The following is a 22,373-nucleotide window of genomic DNA, read 5'->3' as shown; positions in this document are numbered from 1 at the left end:
TTTGGAAACATTAAACTGCAGTTTCCATTGCTTTGACCATTTATCTAGTAAAGCTAAATCATTTACCATATTACAGACCCCTCTACCCCTAAACGTCCTTGTTTCCAAATGTGGAGCTAGGGCAATGTAGGCATCATCACACTGTTTTGATGCACAAAAGCCCTGCTGGTGGATTAGATCCCATGTGCAGTAATACTGACCTTGGAAAAATAGCCTATTAGGTGGCATCCTGTGTTATCAGCTTCTGTCATGACATAGAAAAGAAATGGTTCGACATCATAATACAAAGTCTTATGGTCCAAGAAGAGTTTTGCCAGGAGGCACAAATTTTGGCAATATATCTGAGAAAAACAATCAAAAAGAGAATAAAGATATTAATACAAAATTGACTGGCAGGAAGTGATCTACCCTCCCAGTATCTTATAACAATATAGTCTATAGTAGTGCAGGAATTTTGGCAAAAAGTGAAAGAGGATATCAATAGAATGTTAAATATACAATGGACAATCACTAAGGAAATGGCAGTACTAGTAAAAAGTAATGCGATGGGAGAATTTAGAGAAATAAAAAAAGCAGCAATAGAAAGCGCTCAGGCAGTAATTATCCCAGGATTGTGCTGTTAACAGTAGAGAGTACCCTGAAAAAAGATGTAGGTGGTTTAAGGATTTGCTCAGGTGTTGTGTGAATGTTCCCAAAGGTACAGAAGTTCCTTTTTAGCTTTGAAACAATAAACAAAGACATGAACCCATATCTGCAATGAATTGGTATAATCCAGGATTGCCATCACCTTATCTCCATATCTAATTCTGCTCCAAATCTTTATAAGAAGCACCATGGAGTGACTATGGAGATTCTCAGTCATCTGGGTCCTGGTTGTCACAAAAATACTTTTTCAAAAGGCAACTTTCTGGCTTTTTATTGAAGATGTTTCGGTTCTCATTCAAGAAACTTATTCCGCTCTGAATGGAAGAATTTATATTCCCTAGAGACAACTGGTCATTTGGAAGAAGGATCAGAAACCTTCTATGTCAAAACTGAACAGCCCTCTCTCAACAGAGGGGGAGGGATACAACATCATCAATCTCCAGTCTACAACATAGATGTGTGCAAGAAATATAATTTTCCATTCCTCACCATCTAGTCAGAGCTGAAGAATCTTCTTGGAAGAAAAACGAAATAACTTCTAAGAAAAACAACCAAGTCCAATTATCTCTCAAAAAGGCACTTTTGGGATCAGCATGAAGTGAGATGTTTCAGAGTGATTAGCAACAGTGATGAAAAATTTCTAGCAAAGCCACCCGTATGGCATACAAATATATTCTGTGCAAAAACTCTCTTCCTTCCCGAAATTCATTCCATTAACAGAGTTACCTTGTTCTTTTTCCCATCTACTTCAAATACTGAGATTGAACCTTTGCGGTAAATTTCATCACCTGGAGGATGCTTCCAGACACATTTTGCCTATAGAGAGTGATAAACAAGCATTACTGTCATAATTGGTTTTTAAATATACCACTGAAAAGGAAAAATAATTGTTTTGAATTCAGAAGCAATGAGGCATATTCTATTCAGAAAACAAAATGAACCTAATATTTGGTATAGCTACTGATCAATGAGCTCTGATTAAGAATAGGTGTTTAAACTGTTTAAGAGTATTTCATCATATGAAATGAGTTAAAAGAATGGATGCATAGCTACAACTATGTAAACAATATTATATTACATGTAATAAAACTAGGGGAAGAGCCTTCTCTGTGGGGGGCCCGGCCCACTGGAACCAGCTTCCCCCAGAGATTCGCACTCCCCCCACCCTCCTTGCTTTCTGAAAAAGTTTGAAGACTCATCTTTGCCGCCAGGCCCGGGGTCATTAGATATTCTCCCCTCCCCCCGACCAACAAATATGTTTAGAATAAATTATTGATTGAGTGAATGATAATGGAATGTTTTAATTTTTAGGATTTTTTAAAAGTCTTTTAACTACTATTAATTGGATCAAATTATTTTATTATGTATTCTTTGTTTGTTGTGAGCCGCTCCGAGTCCACAGAGAGGGACGGCATACAAATCCAATCAATCAATCAATCAATCAATAAACAAACAAACAAACAAACATAAAAGGTATACAGTATTTACATATCTCTCATAACAATAGTACATTGTAAATTCAAATCTTTCACTAGATAATAATCCTGGCTTTTTAAGGTTCTGTTCATTCTACAAAAGGCTTTTAATTTATATTACATAGGCCCTTTGAAAAATGTTTCCTCCCTTACTTTTAATCAGACAAAACAGGTCTGCTAAAAATCTCCACAATAAAACTCATTTTAATATGAGCAGAACATTCTAACAATGTTCATATATACATTTACAGGAAGAGAATATTCTTTATGCTCAACAAGAAATAACTTATATGACTTATAAGTAAAAAAAAATACTATGCCTAACTCAGAATGGGCAGAATTGGAAAAAGAAAATTACAGAGGTCTCTAATATTTGGATTATAATAACTGATTTTGAAAGACCAAGTTAGAAACTAATTGTCATGGAGAAAAACTATGTGTCAACACCAACTTCATACACATAATCAATCAATGACTGCACCTGACTTTAAGGTGATGGTAAATAGATAGTGCTTCTAAGCTTGTATAACAAGTGATTTGGCCTCCTTCTCCTTTTTCATAAACATTACAGTGGAACCTCGACATACGAGCAGCTCTACTTACGAGCTACTCGAGATAAGAGCTGAGAGGGGAGCGACATTTTTGTTCGCCTCCCGAGCTCACATTCGGGATACGAGCGCCAAGGAGCTGTCTTCCGCGTTCGGCTTCAGGAGACAGCTCCTTGGCGCTCGTATCCCGCGTGTTTTAAAAGGTTGCAGCCGGCCTAGGGGGCTCGGGGGGGTGCTGGCAAGCCCCCGAGGCCGGCTGCAACCTTTTAAAACACGTGCGCCGCTTCGCAGGTGTCTCCTGAAGCCGAACGCTAACTTCCGCATTCGGCTTCAGGAGACAGCTGCGAAGCGGCGCGGGTGTTTTAAAACGTGGCAGCCGGCCTGGGGGGCTCGGGGGGAAGCCCCCAAACCCCCCAGGCCGGCTGCCACGTTTTAAAACACCCGCGCCGCTTCGCAGCTGTCTCCTGAAGCCGAACGCGGAAGTTAGCGTTCGGCTTCAGGAGACAGCTGCGAAGCGGCGCGGGTGTTTTAAAACGTGGCAGCCGGCCTGGGGGGCTCGGGGGAAGCCCCCGAACCCCCCAGGCCGGCAGCGACGTTTTAAAACACCCGCACCGCTTCGCAGCTGTCTCCTGAAGCCGAACGCTAACTTCCGCGTTCGGCGGCAGCGGGTTTTTTTGTTGTTGCACGGATTAATTGACTTTACATTGTTTCCTATGGGAAACAATGTTTCGTCATACGAGCGTTCCGACTTACGAGCCTCCTTCCGGAACCAATTAGTCTCGTAAGTCGGGGTTCTACTGTACATGTTCTACCCCACCTATGACTGATAGCTAAAGGAACCATTGTCATCCATATTGGAAGTCGAATGTGAAGCTGTTTAGAAGGAGAAAAGTGTTCTCTTCTAAAACAATAAGGTAGTCACAAATAAGCATTGGAAAAAAAGAGATTGAAGGCAGAAACTAGATTCTCTGCTGCTGGGGATGATTATTCATGGTGGCATTCTTCAGAACTGATTTCACTACAGCATTTCCCATCTTTTCTCAGAAAATTCACAGGGAGGCACAAACTGCATTTTTTACAAGATTAAATTTCTAAAGCTGTAGAAGGCAATAGCATATTCTTTATCATATGTTTAAACAGAGAAAACGAAAGATTTAGAATAAATATACAATAAAACAGTGTTTTTCAACCAGTGTGCCGTGGCACACTAGTGTGCCGTGAGACATGGTCAGGTGTGCCGCGAAGCTCAGAGAGAAAGAAAGCAAGAGAGAGAGAGAGAAAGCAAGAGAGAGGGAAAGAGAACAAGAGAAAGAGAGAGAGAGAGAGCAAGAGAGAGAAAGAAAGCAAGAGAGAGAGAGAGAAAGAGAGGGAGGGAGGGAAGGAGAGAGAGAGAAAGATATAGAGGGACATAGGGAGGGAGAAAGAGAGCAAAAAAGAGAAAGAGGGATGGAGAGAGAAAGAGAGAAAGAAGAAGGAAGGAAGGGAGAGAAAGAGGGAAGGAGAAAGAAATAGAGCGAAGGGGAGGAAGAGAGAGAATTATTTTATCCAAACTTTTTTTAGCCCTCTTCCCCCCCCCCTCAATGTGCCCCAGGGTTTCATAAATGTAAAAAATGTGCCGCAGCTCAAAAAAGGTTGAAAATCACTGCAATAAAACATGATTAAAACACCTTCCTGAAATTAGAACATGTCACCAAAGCAAAAAGAAATTATAAATGCAAGAGGAGCTACGGTTAAAGTTATCAGATTTGGGCTGCATAAATCAGGCTCATCAATGATCAGAGTTGTTGTTTGTTTTATGCTTAAGATGATTTAAAGTACGTTAACATACATAGTTACACTAATACAAATAAAACAATACCAAAAGTATTAATGATTTTTAAAAATGTGGTTTTTTAACATTGTCTTAATCTGGGCTGTCCGTGTGCTTTTCTATTTTACCTGTTTTTAGATTTTTTAAATTTCATTTTGTATACTGTCCAGACTGTATTAGTGTTTGGCTGCCTATAACAAATTTGAATAATTTTCCACTGCATACCCTTAAATGAAAAACTTACCATGTGTCTGCGAAGTATTGTCTGACTCTTCATATACTTGAGGCAGAATTCACACATATAGAGTCGCCCAAGCCGGGCATACTCCTCTGGGTAGGGAGAATGGTACCACGTGTCCAGTTCATAGCGACCAAAAGCAATGGTTTTGATCATGTTACTACCTTCAGTGATTTGGCCCTGAAGTCGCAGCTTTTCCTATTCACAGAAATAATGACTCATTTATTGAAGAGGAAAATGGAGAAAATTATTTAAGGCACTATAAAATTTTATAATAGATTTAAAAAAAAAATTTTTTGCAGTTCACATTGAATCCAACCTCAGAAAATCTGTAGTAAAATAAATCACATCTTATTTTACATTGCCAATAGGTATACAAACTTCCTATTTACTAATCAACAGAAAAGTGAACTCAACAGAATTCTCCATCTGGTAAAGTTTGTCTTTCATCATTGCTGAACTTGCTCCAAAAATTTTCTAAGTTAAATTAACAGGATTGAAGTAATACAATATTAACATACATTCCTATCAAACAAAAACAAAATTGTTCTTCAAGTCCCATCAAATTCACTGATTATTTCCAAGAAAATAGGAATAAGACTATAATAAGACTGCCTCCAAAATCAACATTTGCAAAATTTGTATTAAAATGTCTGCTGACATCAAAGCTACATAAGAAAATTAACGAACTAAATTACCAGAATATTTGCTTATTGGAAGATTTTAATGCGATAGTAAAACCAGACTTGGATTATAAAACAAATGCGGGGAATAGATCTAAAAAGATTACTTTGCCTAAATCTTTTTTTAATATGGTAGATGAATGGAGTATGGCGGATGTTTGGAGAGGTAGGCATTTGAAAGAAAAGCAATATACTTTCTACTCTGCGAGACACGGTTCCTGGTCAAGAATTTATATGATATGGAATACACTGGACTTGCTTAACTATGTTCAAAAGTTTATATTGATTCTAACGTTTGGGCAGATCATAATCCTATTGTTATGAAATGGAAAGGAAAAAGTAAAACATTTAGATGGACAATGAGGCGAGAAATACTACAAGAATAAGGTTCTAATTATTCATTAAAAAAGAAATGGCCTTCTTTTTCAATAAAATAAAAGAGAACATATATCTTTTGCAAATACTTTGGGATACATCCAAAGCTTACTTTAGAGGTCTTTAGGGTGAAATGTAATATTAAGAGGAAGAGAAAAAACAATTGTTTGGAGATATTACAGAGACCAATACAAACAAGAGATAACAGATAATAGAAAAAATTGTCAATATTTAGAAGAAGCAAATTTATTTAAATGCCAGAAACTTATAGGGAAAGTCTTGATGCTAGAATAACAATGATGGATTTAATGGAAGCCATAAAGAAATAAAAGAATCAAAAGGCTCCGGAACCAGATGGATTACCAGCTGAAGTTCATAAAACTTTTGAGGAAGACTTCAGGCTTTTAATGTTGGAAATATTTAATGACGTTATGCTTGATGCTAAAATACCTGACTCTTGGACAGACACCTTTATTTCATTGAAACCAAAAGAAGGGATGGATACCTTGAACGTAAAAAATTATAGACCAATATCACTTTTAAATGTGGATTATAAAATATATCTATAATAGTGAATAGACTTAAAAGATTTCTGTCTGAATTTATTCATACAGATCAAAATGGATTTCTTCCTAAAAGACAAATAAAAGACAATATGCGCATAATTTTAAATACTATTGAATATTATTAACAACATCCAGCGAAACAGATGGCGTTGATGTTTTTAAATGCCCAAAAAGCATTTGATAATCTGAATTGGCAATTTTTGAATAGACAATTACAGTATGTCACTTTGGCACAAGATTTCTTCATGTTATTGAGGCAATATACAAGAAACAATCGGCCAGGATATTGGTTGATGAAGATATGACACAAAATGTTGAAATTATAAAGGTGCGAGGCAAGGATGTCCTTTGCCACCACTGCTATTTATTTTGTCATTGAAGTTTTAATCAGAAATATTAGATTTGATCCTCAGATTTCAGGATTTAAAATAAGAGATCAAGAACATAAGCTACAAGCTTTTGCTGATGATTTGGTTTTTATACTTGAAAATCCATTAATTTCAAGCTCGAAACTTTTATCACAGATTGTAAGACATAGAGAAGTAGCAGGATTAATGATTAATAAAGATAAAACCAAATTGATTACAAAGAATATGACTGGAAAGCAGAAATTACAATTAAATAGTTGGATGTTCAAATAGTAAAAGAAGTAAAGTATTTGGGAATTTTCCTAACAGCTAGATGTTCATCTCCTAAAGAAGACAAAATCAGATTGAGGACTTAGAAAAAATGGAAGACTCTTCAGTTATCACTGATGGGCAGAATAGCTTTAATTAAGATGAACATACTACCAAGACTACTGTTTCTATTTTCTACTATTCCAATTAAGATTGATAAGACTTTTTTAAATGAACTAAATAAAATGACTATGAAATTTATATAGCAAGGGAAAAGACCGAGGATTAGTTTTAAAAATTTACAGGATGCTAGAGAAAGAAGTGGTTTTGGGGTTCCACATTGGAAGCTCTACTATCAAGAAGCGGCAATGACATGGATAAACGAATGGATTTTACTTAGAAATAAAAGACTATTGGTATTAGAAGGACATGATTTACATGATTTACAGGTTGGCAGGCATTTATGTGGTATGAGAAGAAGAAAATACACAATTACTTTCAGAAACATATTATAAGGAGTTCGTTATTGGCGATGTGGGACAAGATGAAACTAAACTCTACATAAAAGTACCATTCTGGATCTTAACAATAGAAGTATTTATGCACCCCCATAGAGTAGATTGGACTAATATTCCAAGATATTAGGATATAATCTCACAGTCAATGAAGTTAAAATCACTTCAGGAACTAGGGGGGAAAAGAATAACATTGGATTGGTTTATGTACTTACAGTTACAATCAAGTTTGGAGAAAGATGTTAAAACAGAAGGTATTGATTTGCAAAAAAGAGAACTAGATCAAATTTTACTGGGTCAAGATGAGAACTTGATTTAAAAAATTTACAAATACATTTATCTATTGAATTAGAATTTGAGCAGGTGAAAGACACAATGATAAAATGGATGAGAAATATAGGTTATACAATAGATATTGATATATGGCAGCAATTATGGGAGAGAAATTATAAAATGACAATGTCAACTGCTTTTTAGGAAAATATGTATAAGATGTTTTATAGATGGCACATATCACCTGAGAAGTTAGCAAAAATGTATAAGAATTTGCCGATAAACTGTTGGAAATGTAATCAAATGCCTGGCTCCTTTTATCATATGTGGTGGACTTGTACAGAAGCACATAAATATTGGATACAAATTCAATACTATATTCAGAAGATTTTAAGAAAGACTATCGAACTTAAACTGGAAATATACCTTCTGGATATTTTACCAGATACTTCGATAAGGATGAAACATATTTAATCATACACATAGTTACAGCAGCTAGGATTGTTTATGCTCAGAACTGGGAATTAAGTAAGGTACCAACTGAAAGGGAAGTTTTGAGAAAAATTGTGGACTGTGCAGAGATGAGTAAATTCAAGTTGAAATTTAAAGATAAGCAAGATTCTGATTATTATAATATTTGGGGGATATTATGATTAGATAGAGAGTTAAGAGATATGTATGCATTTTAATTAGCTAATGCTGAAAAATTGAAACAAGATAATTAATTTAAATATTGTTAACCAGAAGGCAAAGATAAGAAATGGTGGTAGCACTAAATAATGATTTAACACAATTCTTAGGTAATGTTTTTGGTTTAAATATATGGAACTTTATATAATGGAGTAAATGATGTATTAAGAGAGGTTTTCATTTTACACATATATAGAATCTCTATTATTTATATGTTAAGATATTTTATTAAGATTTAGTTAGAAGAGATTTTGTTAATGTTCATATTGATGCAATGTACGTTTTTATTGTAAGGTGGAGTAAAAGATTTTTAATTAAAGGTTTAATAATTGATAATGTACTAATTTTACAGATGTTTTGTCTAGAAAAGTAATGAGAGATAGGAGCCTCCATTGAAGGTTTAACATGGAAAAGAAAAGTTTTATATATGTTTGATTATAAGTATTGCTTTAGTGTTTGTAATTATATATTATTTTATTTTATGGTGGAGAAAAATGAAAAATTTATATCCAAAATGTCTGCTGACAGAATTATTTTCCTTCCCTATCCTATGGGAAACTTTGTTCCTGAAACACCTGGCATAAATGACTGAATTAATCATAACTCATTGGTTTTACACAACATATTAAGCCTTAAACTATATCTAGATTCACAAAATTTGCAAAAACCAAAAAACCTATATTTTGGCTTAAAGTTACATGATTAATAGGTTAACATACTCCTTTAAGTTAAATGTGGTATGCAAGTTTGCAGATAAGCCCACTTGTCATATTAAGCACAGAAGAAAATAATATTTAATTGCAAAAACAGCAACAGTAATTAAAAAACAGAGCAGCAAAATTTGAAAATGATTTCTGTATTTGAAAAAAAACTTTAATTGGTCCAAGTTCTGGCATATATACAATTAATACACAATTAAAGCAGTATATTATGCTAATATTCCTAGGCTTCACTGATTATATGCAGTTAAATATAAGAAGCAGATACTATGTGAATGGTTTTGCCCTATTGGGGACTCATTAGAAATCGGTTGCCTGATGCTGTTCTGTGGAGTTCAAACCCTCTCATGGATCTTTGCACTTTAGAAGGCTATATAAAAAAATCTATTAGTTTTAGGAGATATCCAGGTCCTGCCACTCAGTAGTTGCAGGTTTATCGTATGCAAGCATTGTAAAACTGTCAAACAAATACGAGATATTGCACAACTGCTTTTCATTTCAAAGCTGTCACAATTTCTCTTTCCTTATGAAAAAAAATATGTTCCCAATATACTTCCAGATAATATTGAAAAAATAGGAAGAGAGTGCCTCTGGTTGGCAAAGTGGCATAATAGCTACTCTTTCTCCTTTTTCTCCGAAAGTAGGAAACAAAACAATTACAGTTTTAGTTTTCTAGTATAACAATAATTAACCTGAACAACTGTGTAGCTCTGTTTACAATTAGCCATTGGAGATAGGAAATCTAGAAGGTCAAAAACCTTACTCAAAGCCTAACCAAAGAAGATGGGTAAGGATTCCATTTTTCTGATTAACAGTGGTATGAAGATACTTTGCAGATTTCTCAACACAAAGCCTTTGTTTCCAAATGGATTGGGTTCAATCCTTCTATCAGGGTCCAATTTAGGGTCAAATGTCAAATTTAGTACTCTGATTTTGGAGATTTTCTTAAGAAAACTGTGCATCAGAGATTCTTTTTCTGGAACCAGGGCACATTTTTTAAAAAGGTATTTCTTTGCCCTTTATAATTACATAGGTGTAAACAGCAGGGGGGGGGGACCTTTCAATCCTCAAAGAAAGAAATGCCTCATCTGAAAATAATGCCATGTCTGAAAATAAACCAGAATTGATGGGTTTATTTCAGTTCAGAGCTGTGTTTCCCAGATGGCTCCTTCATCTATGCAAGAAAAATTGAATCAATTTATATTTCAGAAAGTTAGAGGGTTTTTTGAAAAACAAAATCAGTAGTAAATGTAATTTGTGATCATCAAGGAGAGCCACTTTGAACCGATCATATCAAATGCACTTTTTTCCAGATCAGTGAATTTGATCTGTGTTTTAGATATGGAGCAAATTATAAAATACCCTCACTGAAGAATAAACAATACAGAGATGAATGGCTGTTCTATTTTGCTAAGGTAACTGTCCCCACATCTTATTTTACCTCATTTATTGCTATGTACTCTTTTGTTCGCTTTATTTACTGACTACACTTTTAAGACATTTAGTTTATGCTTTCAGTTAATGTGTCTCCATATTAATCCAAAAATGTCAAGCACCAGAAAATGTAGTCTGACTAGTGAAAATGTTGTCTAGATAGGATTACCATTTATTATAGCCATAAAGTCAAAAACATTCACTGTTTTATGAAGTGATTCACTGATTCACTCATCTGCTCTTAATGGTTTTTCTATTGCATTTTTAATTTGAATTAGCGATAAGCCTATAAATTAAGAGTGTTGCATATATTTTAAATAACCAAAGAGTTAAGTAGTGAAATACCCTGAAAGTAATATGAAGTTATTGAATTGAATTGAATGTAATAAAATTTAAAACACGTTCTAAATTATTTAGACTTGTCAACTTTTGGTGTGTACCCCCAATATGTAATGGGCCAAGACCAATTTTTAACTTTCAAAATATTGAGCTCTGCTACGAAGTGTGCAATCAACCTTTTAGTTTTGTTTCCTTTCATTAGCTTGGTTTGGTTCTATCCATTTACAGCAAATTTGCATGCATCGCAGTGAACTAAGTATAACTGGCTTATTCACAGCTGGGACATGAAATGGAATGAGCTCAGCCCTACTTACTAGATCTTCAGAAGCTCTTGCTTGCGCTCGTCGGAATAGTTCTAGGTCATACTCACTGGTCAGATTCTCTAAAAGGGGCTCTCTTGTGTTGCCATAGATTTGTCTATGCTCCTGAAGCAACAACAGAAGAAATATCTCATAAACACAAATAAAAATGTCTCCTGCATTTGGGGAAGCAACTCCTGATAGCCACCTCCTATTTGTTTAGAGGATGGGCATGGATGGATAAACAGTTGAAGAAAAGATCTAAAATTTCCTTTCAGTGGTATCACTATATTCCCTGAAAGAATTGAAAGACTTTTATGAAAGACATTCATGTCAAAAAATGTAAATTAATTAAAATGTGCTCAAGAGAAAATTCAGCTGCTTGGATAATGGGAAAAAATAGGAATACTGACATGGTTAGTTGAAAAAAAGACTATTACAACCCTACTCATTCCTTTTCCTGTGCTATGGAAAGATGAGCTATAATTGTAAAGCTAGAATTCACATATGGATTCCAAACAATAGGATTAACACAACTTAATGTTCCATAGAGCACTAATCCATTTCAGCTACTATTATCCATGTCATAACTTGTTTCAAACAAAATAATTCTTCTTTGCAAATCCATGGCATGAAAAGTATTGATTCAGATGCCTTATATTTTAATTATCACTTTCCTGACTTAATATACACTAGTTAAGCACAGTAAAAACACATTTGGAGAGACCAAACTAAAAAGGATGTGTTAAAACATGGCTTATTCTCTAAGGAAAATAAATGAGTTTTCTATACCATGTATTTTTCCTTTTGTTCCTTAGTTAAGCTTGCATTCCTCTTCTTTCTCATCTCTGCAACTTTCTCCTTATATCTCAATTGTCTTTCAGTTGGTGCCTTGTAGGGAGTAGGAAATAAAATATTTGATTGGGAGACAGACAGACAGACAGACAGATGAGTATCTGGCTTCGGTAATATTCCATGGGTTCTCCAGTATTTCATGAATTTGTTTTATGCATCCCCCCTGTGTTTAGAATCGGATAGCTTTTGATAATGCATGACTGCATCTAATTATGAGCTGATTATTCATATGAGCATAACTATTGTATGTGCAGTGTGGCAATTCTTAAAAAAAAATAACTTGAATAAGTCCCCGGTGAGGTTCTTTAAGCCAGGACAGACTTGAATAATATATAAAATTAGTAGAAATTACCTGATGCCTAGTAGCATGTCTATTGTTGTCATCCTGTCGATGAGAAAGCATCCGGTCTTCCACTTGTTTGTCTCGGCTTTGAGCTCTGACCTTGAAATCGAAAGAAATATTATATACTACTCAAAAAAATAAAGGGAACACTTAAAGAACACAATATAACTCCAAGTAAATCAAACTTCTGTGAAATCAAACTGTCCACTTAGGAAGCAACACTGATTGACAATAAATTTCACATGTTGTCAGCACATTCAACTTTGTACAGAACAAAGTATTCAATGAGAATATTTCATTCATTCAGATCTGGGATGTTTTCTTTGAGTGTTCCCTTTATTTTTTTGAGCAGTGTATATAAATCTCCTTTCTACATCATATAATTTAAAGACATAATATGAATCTGTCACAAAATGGACATTGAACCTAGAAATTGCTGGAATTGATTTCATGGGACCACCAAACCCCAAGTTATGGCTAAAATAGCCAGTATCTTGGTACAAATTATAAACAAATTATCTTCCAGAAACTGCAAATTGCAAAGATATGTTAAAGCATATGAATTCTTGCTATGTTCCTGCTACAATCATTACTTTCCACCTGATTTTCTTTATTACATATGTCCTGAGAATAAGTTACCTTGCATTCATCTGCTGAAAGATTATGATACAGAGGGCATCCAGATATAGAAAAATGTCGCTCATGTTTTCCAGTCAGGTGTCCTGTTGAAAACCAAAGAAGTATAGTTTACGGCTTACTAAAAAGAACACATAGAAAGCTTGGGCAATGGGAAATCCTAATAATTAAAACTCAGATCAGAAAACATTCCACTGTACCTAAGGAATTGCAGCCAGGGGTGGGACATTTCATGTTAAAATTATAGCTTTCGTGGAAACGTCGTCTTTTGGGACGATGGGATAAATCACTCCCTGAATCTTTCATGGACATATCCTTGGCAATACTTTCATCATGTGACATGTTGGGACTAGAGATATCAATATCAGATTCTGAAGAAGGAGCATTCCCAGTTGGAGTGCGGGGTGGGGACTCATCATGGTCAGCTGCATTTTTTGTGTCTGTTGAGAAGAGAGAAAATTAGGACAGCATACCAAGATGTTGCCAAATTAGAAAATATACAAAGAAAAAATGCTTCCTGGGTCATTTCTGTGTCAGCACTACATAAAAAAATGGATCACAGTGCCAGAAAAATCTTGTTTCCTTTCTAGCCAATGACTGAGAATAATCTGGGGATAAACAAGAAAATCAGTAAACCAAAATTGTGGTAATCAAAAGTAACAGACACCCTCACACTGGGGATGGGGGGGCGGAGAGGGTGGTCTCTATCCCTTTAATGCATAATATGAAATCAAGCAATACCTAGGATATTAAGCAGTCTTAGCAAAGATATTACTTTTTAATCTAGTATGTTACTACTGAAAAAATCTACAAAGGAAATTGAGCAAATACTAGTTTAAGAATAAATTCTCCATTTTCCCATATGGTAACATTTATTAGGTACGTCCTCTATAACCATTCCCATATACAAACCTCTATCAGAAAAATCAACCACTTGTTCTGTTTCGGAACCAGATGAACGTGTTTGTCGCAGAGGATATTTCTTTGGAGTTACAGGAGTAGGCTGTTGCTGACTGCGGGTTATTCTTCGAGTAGAATAAACAGGCTCTTCCACTGCAAATGATGGTGGATTGCGAACTGGACTGGAATCTATGAAGGATCGAAAGGGATTGTTAAAGGAGAAATGTAGTATCTTGCAGAGTCTACATTACATGTTAACTATATTCATTGTGGTTCTTACTCTAGTAGACCAAAATGGTTATTCTTTTACGAACTATAAAATAGGCAAGTTTTATACAATTTCCAGGTAATGATATCTACCTCTTCGTATTACTGCATATGTACTGTATTTTTCGGTAATTTTCCGAGGGGGGGAGCACCTTAATTATTTTTTGGGGGGGGGGGCAAGAAAAAAGAATTCTGCCTCTGCCTATTAACATCAGGATTAGTGGGGTCCTCACTTCCACTGGGATTTTGATAACAAGCAGCACAGATCTTTTTATCTGTTCTAACAATAAAAAATGAATTTTTCTTTCTAATATTGCAAAAATGTGAAGTGAATAAGAAATGACAAGTAGTCATATATGATTGTATGATCTTCTGTATTTTTGTGTTATTAATAAAACATATTAGTAGCAGATGTTCCTGGATTTTTCAGAATCTACTTTTGCTGCATGCGGTAAATCTCAAATTTTTGCTATGGAAGTAGTCAGTTTACTTGTATAAATTATCCAAGAAAAGCCTCCTCAGGTGATACTAAGAAAGAAGACTAGGGAGATTTCTTTAAAGCATGTATTCTTCAAATCTTTAATAAGACTTTCTGTTTTATTATGCATGTCTTGACAATTTTTCTGCAGAAATTGGGAAGAAATTTAACTGGAGTGGGTGGGGTGGGGTATGATTTTCATGGGGGCAGAAGACAGACTTGGCTCCATTCCCAAAATGCCCTATAGACATAGACATTGAAAGCCGGTTTTCACTCAGCAAAGCCCAATAGAGACGTAGCACATCGTTCCTCCTGGACCTGCCATTTCGTAAACGTGTTACCAGGCTTCCCAGCAACCCCTGTGCCTTTGCTGTCTCGGTTGGATTCCTGAAGTAGCCCAGGGAACTGCGTTGAGAGCATTCCTAACTCGGAGGAAAAGGGGTGAAAGTTCGGGAGGAGGAAAAAGGAGACGCCGCATTGGGATCGTCCCAACTGCCAAAACACAGAGCCCGATTCCTAACAAAAGTGAAGAGGGAGGAGGGAGGGAGAGGCGGGAGGAGGCAGCAGTGTCCGGGATTGGAAGTGGGATGCAGAAGTTGGGGGTAACTCGGGTCCCTGAGAGAACTGCAAGGGGGCTAGTTTTCCTTGTAACTGTGGCAGGTCTGGATTTGAGAGACGTGGGAGTTCTCAAAGATGAAGAGCTTTCCAATAAGATTATTTTAAACAAGAGGCAAAAAACACCGCCGCCTGGGACAGACCGCTAATTCGAATGCCTAACTAAGTAAGCGTTTGGGATCTCCAGCCTTGGTTTTGATCCCAAGTCGCCCACAGAAAGAGAGCAAAGGATTGAATATGAAGTTTTCATGTTGCAGATCCCGCTCCATTTTTGGGGAGGGGGAACCTGCCACTTGGTATCTCTTTCCTCCAGATCTTCACATTTCAGGCACCCTTTTTGCAATCAGGGAGGGAGATTTGCCACTTGAAAACTTCACGTTTCATCCTTTGCTCTCTGCGGGCGACTTGAGATCAAAGGATTTAATATGAAGTTTTCAAGTGGCAGATCCCCCCTCCCCGATTGCAAAAAGGGGGCCTGAAACATGAAGATCTGAATGAAAGAGAAACCAAGTGAGGCTTCCCCTCCCCCCAAATGGAAGGGGATCTGCCACCTGAAAACTTCATATTCAATCCTTTGCTCTCTTTCTGCGGGTTACTTGGGATCAAAACCAAGGCTGGAGATCCCAAGCGCTTGCTTAGTTAGGCGTTCAGGTAAGCGGCCTGTACAAGGTGGCAGTGTTTTTTGCCTCTTGTTTAAAACGATCTTATTGGAATGCTCTTCACCTTTGAGAACTCCTCTGTCTCTCAGATCCAGACCTGTCACAGTTACAAGGGAAATGAGCCCCCTTGCAGTTCTCCCAGGGACCCAAGTTACCCCCAACGTCTGCATCCCACTTCCAATTCCCGGCTGCTGCTGCCTCCTCCCGCTTCTCCCTCCCTCCTCTTTGCTTTGTTAGCAATCGGGTTCTGTGTTTTGGCAGCTGGGACAAACCCAGTGTGGCGGGTCCTTTTTCTTCCTCCCGAACTTTCACCCCTTTTCCTTCAAGTTAAAGACGTTCTCAACGCAGTTCCCAGGGCTCTATGTGGAAGTGAGGGTCCCCACTGGCTGGAACCATCCAAAAATGCAACATGCAAGCACGTGGGTGGGGCTATGTTCGAAGTATAAGTCACACCCAGATTTTCTCCCTCTTTTGGAGGGGGAGGGAAGGTGTATCTTATACTCCGAAAAATACGGTAAATTAAATGTAAAGGAAACTGAAAATCACAAACAGTTCATGATGTAAATTTTCCGTTCATAATGGTACTGGGATACAAGTGCCTGGAATATAGAGTATAGATTGAATACAGTTCCTTATTGTGCTGTACAGTAGTCCCTCGCTATACCGCGCTTCACCTACTGCGGCTTCACTTCATCGCGGGTTTCTGAGGAAGCCGATCGGCAGATTTAAACATCCCGCCGAACTCGATCGGCAGGTTTAAAAATATATATATATATCTAAAAGTGTAAATACTTTATTTAAATACTGTATCTAAAATAAATACTGTGTGGGAAGGGTTTATAAACACTTAAAACAATGAAAACTACCAAACAATTACAATATAAATACTTAAATAAGTACTATCAGTCGATAAATTCCCCATCGCGGATTTCACCTATTGCGGCCAGGTCTGGAACGTAACACCAGCGATAGGTGAGGGACTACTGTATTAGTATTGCCTAAATGATTTTGTATCTAAAGCTATATCCACTCCAAAATACATATATGTTCATTGTTTTGATAACCTGAATTTTCGTTTTCTGAAATGTTGACATACAACATTAGGTTTAAATAATGATCAAACATGGTGCAGAGATGGTATAATTCAGAGGATGTTCTGTTATACACTACCCCTCTCCCCCAAAGAACAGAGTTTGAAACAATTTGTCACAGGATGAGTGAGAACAAAACTTGAAGATGGTTCATGATAATTTCACCTTTATGTTCATGAAGAGTAAGTAAAGGTTCATTGATATAACATACAGTTCCTCACATTTATACAAAGTTTAGGAGACAACATTTAATCATTGCAAGCATCCTTCCTTCCAAAGCAGAACTTTCAAGACCCAAAATAAAGAATTTTAAAAGATCTAGATATACCTTGAGAACTCTGGCTGAGCCTAGCAGAAGATCGTGTCACACGGGCAGACTGGCGTAATGTACCATCGCTTTCTGAACTGTCTGTATGCTCTGGGTCTGTAGAGAAATCTGAGTCTTCTGTTCCATCTGAACTGCTTCCTGCATTTCTCTGAAAAGCCAATATTTAGTTGATTGAAAGATGAATAGCTTATATACATATTTTAAATAAACAAACAGCACATAAGACAAATATTTTAATCCAGAATTTGTCAATTCTGGAAGGCGAAGGATAATTCTGAGTCAGCTTTTGACTCCTATAATTGCCCGAATCAATTTCTGCGGTATTTTTGACAAGTTTTTTTAGAAATGGTTTGCCACTGGCTTCTTCCTAGGGAGAGACAATGTCATTCACTTGATGTTGCGCCTAAAGTAGGATCAGAACTCCCAGTCTCCTGGTTTGGAATCTGAAGTCTTAAATAAACAAATGGGGCCTTCTTCAGAAATTAGTACGCACTGTTAAATTTAAAATATTGCTCATGTTCCTAAGAGACATTTAGTTCTGCCTAAACCCTCAGTAAATTTCAGAATTCCCTCTTCGTCCTCTTGGATCCAACCATCCATTTAATTATGGAAGACTACAATGATATATCATAAAGGAAGTCCTAAGTCAATTTGTCATAGATATTATATATAAAATTTAGTTCCTCCTAATAAACACTGGCAGGTGATATAAACCATCTTATTAAAAGAAACATCAATGTACAGCTTCCCCCACCTCCCAGAGGCTCTCTGGATGCCCATGACTTTTTAAAAAAATTAATCAGCAGGTTCTTACAATGAAATAACAGTAACAACATGGAATTAATGTTTTTATTGGAAAAGGACAACTATCAAAACTGGTGGCCCTAAACTTTATTTATTTTACTTGTTTATTTGTTAGACTTGTTTCTCTTGCCTTGATTACTTTATAAGTAACTTATTATAAATTCTATGAGACAGGTGCCTAGTACTATATAATGTACTAAAAAAAAACCTAAATGAAAATAAAGCAAATCAGGGTTCAATGTAATCACCAATCACAAACACCCAAGTCAGAGTTCCCATTCTGACCCTAATGTCTTGGGGGAGGGGGGGCAGATCTTCACGGCCTTTCAGAAGACTAATAGAGGCCATCCGAATCTTGTGGTAGTAGAGGTATATGTGAAGCTGTTCCACTTGGAACAGAACCATGACAGGCATTCTTCATGTGATTCATCAGGAAGATACTCTGAAGATACCAGGAGTACACCCACTATGTCAGATATGGTGGGATACCTAGAAACCACTGGAGACAGACCCTCAAATAACCCGATCCATGCCATCAAGAGCTTTATCAATCAGCACCCTGAATTGTATTTGAAAACTTATGGGAGACAATGGAACACACACAGCACAAATGCTACATGGGTGTACCATGCCACTACATTCTAAGCAAGCTGTAGCATTTAGAGGAAATTGTTATAATAAATTTTTCCAAAGGCCCAGGCTTAATTTTTTTTTTGCAGTAATACAAAACATCCCTGCTATAAATAAGCATTTTAGAAACAGAAATATAGAAGATTGACAGCAGAAAAAGACCTTAGGGTCCATCTAGTCTGCCCTTATACTATTTCCTATATTTTATCTTAGGATGGATATGTTTACGTAGGCATTTTACTGATGAGAGCAGTGATGCAACAGCACACTTTCCTATATTCACAAACTGTCTTAATATACTATGTCATATATTACACTATGCCAGTGATGGTGAATCTATGGCAAGGGTGCCATAGGTGACATGCGAGCCATTGCCCAAGCTCAGTTACAATGTGCATGTTTGTGCCAGCCAGCTGATTTTTGGTTTGCACAGAGGTTCTGGGAGGGCATTTTTGGCTTCCACAGAGCCTCCAAGAGATGGGGGAGAGTGTTTTTTACCCTTCCCCAGCTTCAGGGAAGCTTTTGGAGCCTGGGGAGGGTGAAATCCGAGCCTACTGGGTCCATCAGAAGCTGGGAAACAGGCCATTTCCAGCATCCAGAGAGCCTCCACAGGTTAGGGGAAGCAGTTTTCACTTTCCCCAGGCATTGAATTATGGGTGTGGGTACTCACGCATGCACGTTCTTTCGGCATTTGAGGAGGAAAAAAGTTTGCAATCACTGCACTATGCACAGCTTACAACCCAGTGACTGAGTTACTACACATAAAGACAAATAATATTCATTACGTTCAGTGCACTGTGTTAATTTAACAGTCAGGTACTACCAATATGTTTATACAGTGCATTTATTCTAGTACTTGAACATGATAGGAGAACATGCTGAATATTTGTATCTACTGCTGAGTTTTGAAAGGATCACAATATATCAGAGGAATGAAAGGGTTACATTTATGCATCTTTGTCAAGTGTAATGGGTCTGTGTTTTTTTAAAAAACTTCCATTAATTCTTCTACATAAGCTTTTTGAATTATTTTTATAAGGAATTACCATCTCCTAAATCTAGTTTTGGCATAATTAACATATACACAATTCAAGTGAGTTACAGAGAGTACATTATTTTTCACTTATTTGGTACTGCATGGTCATCATAAAGGTAGAAGGTATTACTGTATATTATATATTACATACACACACACACACACACACACACAATCTCTATAACTATGAATTATCTTTTCACAGACCTGGCAAAGCTAGCAATATTTTTCAAAACGTTTAAAGGCACGATAAATTTGATAGCCTTAAATTACGGTACCATTGATGGACTAACTGCCAAAATAATCCCCTATTCAATTTCCCTGCTCTTCAGTAGAAAAGAACTAGAAATAAATTTGTTACAAAAAAACTGGTTTTAAAACTCATTAAAATGTTTGGCATGTTAAAAATGCAGTTCCATTATAAACAGATTTAACTTACAGACAGAGTCAATTAAATTCTAGCAAATAAAGAAATAAAATTATGATCTAAAAAAAAATCTACTGCCCATTTAATCCTGTCTACCATACTTGGATTCATTTCCCTCGCCTGCTATCGCTACCAGTGTGGGGGTTGGACTTTTGTATCACTCTCCTTCCCAATGAGAAACTGAGAAACGGTAGAGGGGTGGGATTTCAGGGACGCCGATTCTGAATCCTAGCCAATCAATGCCCCCCTCAACATCCACTCCCGAAGCACGAAGCCAAGAATAGATACAGGAGAGCCGGACGAGGGGGGTGGGAAACGCACCAGTAGAAAATGATCAACCAATGATGGTTCAGACGCGAACCAATTAGGAATGAAAGGAGGTGGGCTACAACAGTCGTCGAACGGGTGGAGGGAAACAAATAACCGTTGAGGGAAGATGTTGCGCTTGACTGATGGCGAAGGTGGCCATTGAAGATACGGCGAGAGGCAGGACTAGCCAATCGTATCGCGAGATGAAACAGGGGCTTGAAGGCCTACGTTTTTAACTGGTTTTCGAGCCCAACGATCTTAAGCAGATTAAAAGGAAAAGGAGAAAAAGGAGATCGGTTCGGCCTGCACTTGCTCACCTTTCTGCGCGACATCCTCAACGGAGGCGGCGGAGGCGGCGGCGGCGGCAGCGAAGGTGGCTGCGCACCGGCCGCCGCGCTGGCTACGGATGAATCCGTGGTGACTGGCGTGTCTCCGGTTCTCCAGCGCTAATCGCGCCGTCTTATTTTCCCTTTGCTGTAAGATGTTGGCGATCAGACGACTCCCTTCAATCTTCCGCCGGGACACACGACGGGGATACACACACCCCCGTCTTGCCTGTCACGTGATGCAGGGAACCCTCACCTCACGGCTACGGCCTTCCGCCATCTTAGAATCGGGTCGAGCGCCTCGTGAATCTCCAGGCAATAAAGCGTATTGGCCATTTTCACTATGGGCTACAGCCCTATCTCCGAATAGAGGAGGCGGCCATTTTGGGGTTGGGCAACTGATCGTCCGCAATTGGAATCGCTGGTGCAGTGTGGCTACTGCCGTAAGGTGTTTCTCATTGACGTCTTGATTCACCATCTTTGTTTTGGAACTTGGCGGGTTTTTGTAATCAAAGAGGCGTTCTGTAAGTGAGCGAGCGAGAGAGAGAGAATATCGCAATCTTACCGACTTTTATCGAAAGACTATCTTATTTTCTTCTAATAATCCAATACGAAAAACAGTTCCGTTAGCGAACAATCGAGAATTATTTATGTACCTAAATTAAAAGTAATGAAAGTCAAATCAATGAAGAACAACTTATTTTTTATTAGAAAAATAGCCTTGACTAGCTGAATAATATTAGTGGTGGTTTAAAAAAAAAAAAGATAAGCATTTAAAGAATTGCCAGTGGTTTTTCCTTCTGTGCAAAACCATTGTTTTTAACTTTTTCCATCATTTATTATGGTAGATTCTAGAGCAGTGATGGGCAACCTTTTGAGCTTGGTGTGTCAAAATTCGCCAAAAAACCGAGCATAATTCGGGTGGTGTGTCACCTTGAGAAAAAAAACACTCTCACTCTCTCTCACTCTCTTCCTTCCTCTCTCATCTTTCTTTCTTTCTCTCTCTCTCTTTCTCTATCTTGCTTCCTTCCTCTCTCACACTCTCTTCCTTCCTCTCTCATCTCTCTCTCTTTCTCTTGCTTTCTTCCTCTCTCTCACTCTCTTCCTTCCTCTCTCATCTCTTTCTTTCTTTCTCCCTCTCTCTTTCTCTATCTTGCTTTCTTCCTCTCTCACTCCCTTCCTTTCATCTCTTTCTTTCTTACTATCTCTCTCACTCTCTTCCTTCCTCTCTCCTCTCTTTCTTTCTTTCTCTCTCTATCTTTCCCCCTCTTGCTCTCCCTCTCTTTTTCTCACTTTCCCTCTCTTGTTTTCTTTCTCTCTCTTGCTTTCTCTCACACTCTTTCTCTCATTTTCTTTCTCTCACTCTCTCTCATTCTCTCTCTCTTGCTATCTCTTTCTCTCCCCCCCTCTCTCTTTCTCACTCTCTCTATCTTGCTCTGTTGC

The 22,373-nt window shown here is 37.4% G+C and overlaps 1 protein-coding gene across 7 annotated transcripts in view; it reads right to left on the bottom strand.

Moving 5' to 3' along the window:
• The window catches only part of KAT7 (lysine acetyltransferase 7), a 49,215-nt gene extending 28,049 nt beyond the window's left edge, over positions 1–21,166 (bottom strand). For 3 of the 7 annotated variants that reach the window (XR_011556958.1, XM_070729557.1, XM_070729559.1), the window contains exons 1-11: positions 20,922–21,166; positions 17,399–17,546; positions 13,973–14,149; positions 13,261–13,500; positions 13,064–13,146; positions 12,434–12,523; positions 12,019–12,117; positions 11,242–11,352; positions 4,723–4,914; positions 1,372–1,461; positions 201–341 (exon numbers count right to left, since the gene is read on the bottom strand). Coding sequence is in view for 5 of the 7 variants with exons in the window: in XM_070729557.1 (XP_070585658.1) it covers positions 201–341; positions 1,372–1,461; positions 4,723–4,914; positions 11,242–11,352; positions 12,019–12,117; positions 12,434–12,523; positions 13,064–13,146; positions 13,261–13,500; positions 13,973–14,149; positions 17,399–17,546; positions 20,922–20,936 (1,386 nt within the window). In the remaining 2 variants the exon portion in view is untranslated. Of the gene's footprint in view, positions 1–200; positions 342–1,371; positions 1,462–4,722; positions 4,915–11,241; positions 11,353–12,018; positions 12,118–12,433; positions 12,524–13,063; positions 13,147–13,260; positions 13,501–13,972; positions 14,150–17,398; positions 17,547–20,075; positions 20,424–20,921 lie in introns of those variants that run through there. The other 4 variants (XR_011556959.1, XM_070729558.1, XM_070729561.1 and 1 more) reach the window with 3 other exon arrangements.
• Positions 21,167–22,373: the final 1,207 nt, after the last annotated feature.

Source organism: Erythrolamprus reginae, chromosome Z (genome assembly GCF_031021105.1).
Source record: "Erythrolamprus reginae isolate rEryReg1 chromosome Z, rEryReg1.hap1, whole genome shotgun sequence".
Taxonomy (NCBI): domain Eukaryota; kingdom Metazoa; phylum Chordata; class Lepidosauria; order Squamata; family Dipsadidae; genus Erythrolamprus; species Erythrolamprus reginae.
This window is presented reverse-complemented; position numbering and strand designations above follow the sequence as displayed.